General features: G+C 30.7%; 1 protein-coding gene across 1 annotated transcript; it reads left to right on the forward strand.

The window, feature by feature from the left end:
* Window positions 1-759: 759 nt before the first annotated feature.
* Window positions 760-6,342, forward strand: LOC105627978 (aspartic proteinase 36). The gene is made up of 11 exons (XM_020676988.3): window positions 760-1,299; window positions 1,952-2,081; window positions 2,206-2,447; window positions 2,539-2,766; window positions 3,364-3,526; window positions 3,687-3,760; window positions 3,860-3,956; window positions 5,316-5,382; window positions 5,631-5,702; window positions 5,908-6,032; window positions 6,136-6,342. Exons 1-11 carry the CDS (start codon window positions 1,064-1,066, stop codon window positions 6,232-6,234), a joined length of 1,533 nt encoding a protein of 510 aa, XP_020532647.1. The 5' UTR covers window positions 760-1,063; the 3' UTR covers window positions 6,235-6,342.
* Window positions 6,343-7,668: the final 1,326 nt, after the last annotated feature.

Consider the following 7,668-nt stretch of genomic DNA (forward strand, 5'->3'; position numbering starts at 1 on the left):
ATAAACTTTTAAATAGTGTCTAATACGAAAATAAAATTATTAATTTTATAAGGATTAAAATGAAACTCAATAAAATTTAAGCTAAACTAAATGAAAATATACTCAATTTTGTAATAAGCTCGTTTGTAATTTATGATTAAAAAAGAAAAAATTATCCATTATATACTCAAAATTTAAGCTTGAGCTTAACTCAATAAGAGCTTTAATAAGTAAATTTGAATCTGACTCGTTAAACTTATCAAACATGCTTGAATGAGTTTTTTAAGCAAGTTTTAAACAAATATAGTTTGCTGGACTCATTTACATTCCTAAATATATATCGTTAATGTAAACGTAAAATTTATTTAAATTAACTAATAATGATTTATACAAAAAAACAAGAGAAAATTATGATTACATTTCTATATTTTGTCATAATATATGATATAATCATGCAATTCTAAAAATATATAGATTTGTTTTTATCTTTTGCCTATGTCACACCGGTATATCTTATTGTCAAATTTTTGTTGTTTCTCTATTAATAAATTATTGTTTTAAAATTAAGTAATTTGTTCATATTTATATTAATTATTTTATCCTTGTATTTTACAAAAAAGTATAAAAAATTTATAGAATGATAGAACCGTGGGAAAAAATAGAAGTTTATGAATAAAACCATGTATTTCTAATAGTAGAAGAGTAAATTTATGTAATTTTATAAAATATAAAGATAAAATATAATAAAAAATATATATGTAAGGTAGGCATTAAAAACTTTCACGTAATCTAATTGTCTGTTTGTTGGAGCTTTCCTTTCTCTCTCTGAAGTTCTCTCCATATATCAGGATTGTTTCTGTCATTAAATCTATTTATTTGCCTCGCATTTCGCATCCGATTTCAAATAAGAATGGCAAAGATCGAACCGTTAACAACATTGTGTTCTGTATAAGCCGTAACCAGCAATTTCTTCTTCTTCTTCTTCTTTTCCTTCTTTTTCTCTCTGTCTCTATATATATATACACGCACATATACAAAGCCAATCACCAAGTTTGACAAACCATACATTCCAAAGGAAAAAGAAATGGCAGCACCTTTTCCCGCGGGAATTGTGATTGCTGCCGTTCTTTTTCCGGCGTTTGTGGTGGTTTGTTCTTTTCCAACGACACTTCCTTTAGAGAGGGTGATTCCGCCGAGTCACAAGCTCGAGTTGAGTTACCTCAAAGAGCGAGACAGTATTAGGCATGGAAGAATGTTGCAAGCTATTGATGGAGTCGTTTCTTTCCCTGCTTTAGGAACTTTCAATCCTTATCTTGTTGGGTAAGGCTAATTCTTTCCTAATTTGTGATTTTGAATTTTGGGTTTTTGGTATTTTTGGGCTTGTGTAGATATTCAATTGCATTTCTATATTTGTAAATTTGAAAATTTTAATGCCTTTTGATTGTTTCTTTGTTTGTTTAATGGTATTAATGTTTTAATTGAAAATTTCATGGGTTTTGATTGAATTGATTTTTTCTAGTGTGAATTTCCAATATAGGAGTTTTAAACACAGGAATTTGTTTTTTTTTTTAATTTATTTTTGAATTTTATTTTTTTCAAATTTTCATCATTCAATTGGTTTAAGTCTGTTGCTTAACTTTCTCTCTCTCTCTCTCTCTTTTTTAAAAAAACAAAGTTAGCTTAATGGCTTTTGTACGGTACAATGTTCATGCATATTAATATATTGCATTGGGCATATACTCAAATTGCATCCATGGAGCAATAAGGCAATAAGCTCAGTCGTCTCTAAAACCATGAGGTTCTGACTTCTAATTCCAATAGCCATTCCCGGCACCTCCCACCCCCCCCCCCCCCACCCCACCCCCGGGGCACCCCCCAAAAAAAAAATATTGCATCTTGGAAAATGGAAATGATAGATTATGTTGTCATATTTAATAAAAATATTCAATATATGCCTATTCTGATCATGTAGGCTTTATTACACACGAGTGCAATTGGGTTCTCCTCCAAAAAATTTCTATGTACAAATAGATACTGGAAGTGATGTCCTATGGGTCAGTTGCAGTTCCTGTGATGGCTGCCCTACTACAAGTGGACTAGATGTAATTTCTTCACTTTATCTGTATTTTACTTGTTTGACTTTAAATCTTTCCAAATTTGTAAAACAATAGGAGAAATTTGGGGCTACAATTGCTTTCGATGTGATTCCTTGTGGTTCTCCTACAGATTCCACTCTCTTTCTTTGATCCTGGGAGCTCAAGAACAGCTTCATCGATCTCCTGTCAAGACAAAAGATGCCGTCTTGGAAGTCAATCAACAGATTCTGTTTGTGCTTCAGGAAAACGATGCAGCTACACGTTCCAGTATGGGGATGGTAGTGGTACATCAGGCTATTATGTGTCAGATATGTTGCGTATGGATGTGTATGCTGAGGCTCTCAATTCTACTTCGGCTCCTATTGTTTTTGGGTGAGCTACAATGAATCTGCTAAACATATAGTAGTTGTATGATCTTTATGAAGTTTGAATTTTTGAATTTAGTTAGTGGATTGTTATACAGGTGTAGCACTCAACATACTGGGGATTTGACAAAACCTGATAGAGCAGTTGATGGTATATTTGGTTTTGGGCGAGCGGGCATGTCTGTTATATCTCAGTTATCTTCACAAGGAATAACACCAAATGTGTTCTCCCATTGCTTGAAAGGAGATGATGCTGGTGGCGGTGTATTGGTTATGGGGGAAGTTTTGGAGCCAAATATTGTTTATACTCCACTTGTCCCATCACAGTATGTTTATGCTTTTGCTTTATCTATTTCAATTTTGTAGTGAAAATCATAATGAGCATTTTAACTTGATGAATTTCTAGTAGAGTAGCTTTTAATGTTTTTTAAACCGACAATTTTATTTTATGTGCAGTTTTCAAATGGTTTCCTAACGTTAGTGTTCTTTTCATAATGATTTATCTGTAACTTATCATTCTTGGACCACAGTTTCAGGCTCAAAGGACTATCTTTTTTTTTTTTTTAAAGTAATTTATGGCTTTGCAATGAACGATTAATGGAAATTGTTAAATGATAAAATATAATGAATTCCTATGAAAAGTTTTCTTATGTTTAAGGGTCGAGAGGGTAGTTCTTGCTCTGCTTTCTATAAGTGGTATTTCAGCTTTCTTTGTGCATTAGTAGTGTTGCTGCTACAACAACATCATCCTTATCAAACTAATTACTTGACTATGATGCTTGTAGCCCTTAGCTAGCTTTTTATGGGTCAGTTTAATTTTCTTGATTGGACAGATATTTTGGAAATGAATGCACAAAGCGATGGAGTCTAAAACTCATTTTTGCATTAAGTGGCACTAACTACCTGTATATCTGACCTTTCAGGTCTCATTATAATATACATCTACAAAGTATTGCTGTTGCTGGAGAAACATTACCCATCAATCCATCAGTTTTTGTAACCACAAGCACTCAGGGAACCATAATTGATTCCGGGACAACATTGGCATACCTTGCAGAAGCAGCTTATGATCCTTTTATCTATGCTGTAAGCTCCAAAGGAACTTTTTGCCTCATTAATTAGTAGATTCTAATTATTGAGGACCTTAATATACAATAAATGTGGAATAAATTTCTTGTCAAGTTCAGTGTTACCATGTTATCCAACTTCAACTTTATTAGAAGTACTTAGTTATTTTATCGTGCAGGTTACAACCGCTGTTGCAAAATATGTTCGCACATTTCTTATGCTGGAAAATCAATGTTACTCAATCAGCCCCAGGTACATTTTCCAAATCTGATATTCAGTTTTTTTTCCGATTGACTTTTCCAATCAATTAGACAATCTAACCCAGGTTTACATTTTTTACTTTGTGGTCAGTATTGATGTTGCATTTCCTCTAGTTACTTTTAACTTTGCTGGCGGTGCATCAATGGTTTTAACGCCTCGGGAGTACCTTGTGCCAAGAAGTCCTATTGTGAGTTGTTAACAGCATTTTACATTCACTGTTTATTCGTAGTTGTTAACAATATATTGATATATTCTTTGACTTGCAAAGAAATTTGACATAAGATGTGTTTATCTCATTTAATTGAAGACTCCTATCAATTTATTTTGTGGAATTGAGTAAGTAGTCTTTTTATCATTGTTTTCTCTCCCTTTTTTTTTTTTTTTTTTTTTTTTTTTTTTTTGGAGTTATCTTTCCTGATGTCCTTGTTAAAATGGTAAGGAAGTTGGCTTTTATATTGCTTTTGCATTTCTCTCATGTATGAAACTTTTTGCCCTTTGAATCAATGGCAGAATTAGGGGGGACACCAAAATTTGAACACCCAAATTTTTATTTATAACTCTTTTAGTTTCTTGATCTTGTTTATGCTTCACCTTTTTCTTCTTTTACATATTTGGATCTTCAAACTTTTATTCCTCAACTCCATGAATTATTTTTGGTATATAATATTTTCAAATTACCCATTTATCTTTTATGAATAAAATATCTATTTTTAAATTAATTACCTTGAAAATAATTTTTTTTTCTTTATTTTGTAGTTGAACTTATAATTTATTTTATTTTAATATTTTTATGACCAATAAAAGATTTCTGATATTGGGATGCTTCAAGCATTGTGTCGCCCTTTATACATTTGACATAGAATATGATGAAACCGACGAGATGAATTTTAGTCCCCTCTCAACTAAATTCCTGGTTCACCCACTTCTATGAATAATATTGTTATGGCAGTTTTCGTATCTTGTTCTACCCAAACTTTTCTGTTCTACCCAAGCATAATTTTCTAATTATGTGTTGAAAACCTGATGCTTTAGGTCAACAAGAAAACAGTTACTTTTCTCTATTTGATATTTCACACAAAATACTTACATTTCCTCTCTTCTTTTTTTGTTTCAACCGGAACCATAGATATTGACTTTGAAATCCACTTAAATTTTAAGTATTCTTATGTTCCATTCTATCAAAGTAATCAGCAACTGCAATATAGACTACATATTAAGGGTAGCTCTCCCACTTTTAGTAATTTCCATAAACCAGTGAAAACTTTCACCATAATGTTGGATGAAGGGACTCAAATCCGACATCCCTAACTATGCATACCTTTAAAGTGAGTGAAGTGACCAATCAAACTGCACTTGATTGGCTTCTCCTCTTTCTTTATTTAGCTGTTGTAATGCAAATGTTTCTTTTGGTTTCTAGTAAAAGATAGAAGCATGTTGAAAAGTCCTAAACTTTTGTAACAATTTGAATGCAGATTTCTGTTTCATGTGTGGTACTTTTGTCTGATTTCTTGCAAATCTAACCGGGGTCATTGAATCGATATTGCAGGATGGAAATCCAGTGTGGTGCATTGGATTTCAAAAAGTTCCAGATCAACAAATAACCATATTAGGAGGTAATGCAACCTTAAAAAAAAAAAAAAAAATCTGGATTTACTACTTAGGTGAATTTTAGATAATAATGAATTAACCAAATATACAGACCTTGTACAAAGTTCAGATTTACTAGCATGTATGCTGTGCATGTGCCTTACTGACAAATCTTCTTTCATGCTATCTTGTGCTTGATCTTTTCTTTTATCTTGTCTAAATTTTAAGTAATTTTGCATTTATGCTAATTATACTTGCCATTTTTTATTTGCAGATCTTGTTCTAAAAGACAAAATCATAATTTATGATATTGCTAATCAACGGATTGGATGGACTCCTTTTGATTGTAAGTAGCAATTGAATTAATGAGGGTTACAAATTTAGAAATTGAATTAAACAGATTGTTTAGTTAATAATAGTTTATGCTACTTAAATTAAATGATTGATAAAAATACCGTACTCATTATGCACTGCAGTAAATATACCAAATAGTTTGATTTTAGTTCTGCACCCAACTCTGATCCTTTTATGGGTGAATCATGTCTTGTTAGGTTCAGCGCCAGTAAATGTATCCACAACTATAATTCACCAGAAAAGTGCTATTGGTTCTGAGAAGTCGAGCAGTGATGCCGGTTTACTGACAAATACGCAGTACAAACTTATACAAATGACAACTGTAGCTCTCCTTCTACATATGTTTTCACTTGGCTAGTGCTTATTTTTGTAGCATTGTTTCTTTTTTCATTGTAATGCTCTGTCTGTGTGGTTTATATTTGTAGCAATCAGCGGAGCAGAATGTGCAATTTAGTTGGGTCAGGGACAGTGAGCTTGTACGAGTCTTTGACTGTTGGCTGTTTGTTGCTAGAAGCTTATTCTGATAGGCCATGTAAAATTAGACAAACAGCTTTGTAAATTACATTTCTTACAGGATCAATGAGGCAACAAAAGAATTAGTTTATGTATGTATAAATATTTTTTCAGTTTAATTATTTATGCATTTTTCCTTCAGCAAGGACATAATTATGGCATTCTTTTACATAATTACGGCATTCTTCTACAAGGTAAAGCACTTGCTCATCAGATAAATTGTTATCATCGAACAAGACATGGTAATCTGTTTGATCCCTAAGAAGTTTAAGTGCAAAATAGGTCATATATAAAGTTTACGTTGCCTCAAAATTAAAGTTGCAAAGTTCAAAGTGAATTTATGCATTCTTTTGTTTAATTATTAATGAAGAAAGGGTTCATAGGATACAGATATAACTGATGGTAGACATTGTTGTATTATTTTGAAGTGTACGATGAATGCAATTAAAAATCTTAATACTAAAAAAAAAAAAAAAAAAAAAAAAAAAAAAAAAAAAAAAAAACTGAATAGTAATATTTTAAAATAAATAAATATTTTAACTCAGTTAAGAAAAAACAAGAATATCTGAAAATTAATGTTTGAATTCAATCATGCATTCAAATTTTTTTGTAGTGTAAGAAATGAACAAATACTTTAAACTCAATTAGGAACATTTAAATTTAAATTAGGAATAATTAAATTTTGTGAATTAATGCAAATTTAATATTTTGTTAAGAATTTGATTCAATTCTTTATTTTAATTTTTTTTTTCCCTTTAATGCTTCTTTTTTTAGAGTGCTTACAAATAGAGAATTTTGGTGGATATTATTTTTTGGCTTTAAAATTGTAATTGTGTCTCTTCTAATATTTTTGGCTCAAGACTCCTCTCTCAATCATTCTCTTGCTTAATAATTGAGTTATTAATTATTTTAGTCTGCTAATGAAATTTTCATGGATTATTTTTTGAATTAGTATACATAATTACATGTTTGTTAATCAACGTTATATATCGTCCACATACATAATAGTAGTATAAAATTAAGAAAACTAATAACAAAGATTAAAAAAAAAAAAGAAAAGAAAAGAAATTTGGACAAAACCCAATTGGGATTTGGGAATTTCCAAGTAGCAACTTCAATTTCTTGAACATAATCATTGATTTGAATTAAGATAAACAATACTCATTGGCCATGGATTCATATATATATGATTAATACAACTAGTTTCATATATAGAATTGAAGCTGTTAAATAACGGCTGATCAGCATGGAGTCTCATCAACGAGCTAATGCTCGTACAACTTAGAAAATATGTAAAACATTTTCCTCTATATTTAAAAATAACGTAAAAAATTTCATTAAATTTTATAGAAATTATATCAGATTGAGCTTATATTTTGTAAACAAATTGACTTGCGAATGAAATATGTAAATAGAATTCACCAACATAGTTAAGAACCAATCAA

Source organism: Jatropha curcas, chromosome 1, assembly GCF_041381405.1.
Source record: "Jatropha curcas cultivar XTBG-Jc1 chromosome 1, XTBG_Jcur_1.0, whole genome shotgun sequence".
Classification (NCBI taxonomy): domain Eukaryota; kingdom Viridiplantae; phylum Streptophyta; class Magnoliopsida; order Malpighiales; family Euphorbiaceae; genus Jatropha; species Jatropha curcas.

Bases quoted from the DNA above. Each gene is read 5' to 3' on its own strand.
- LOC105627978 (XM_020676988.3), top strand. From the start codon at position 1,064: ATGGCAGCACCTTTTCCCGCGGGAATTGTGATTGCTGCCGTTCTTTTT. The intron at 5,383-5,630 runs GTAATGCAACCT...TTTTATTTGCAG, and splicing joins ACAAATAACCATATTAGGAG to ATCTTGTTCTAAAAGACAAA. The intron at 5,703-5,907 runs GTAAGTAGCAAT...ATGTCTTGTTAG, and splicing joins TGGATGGACTCCTTTTGATT to GTTCAGCGCCAGTAAATGTA.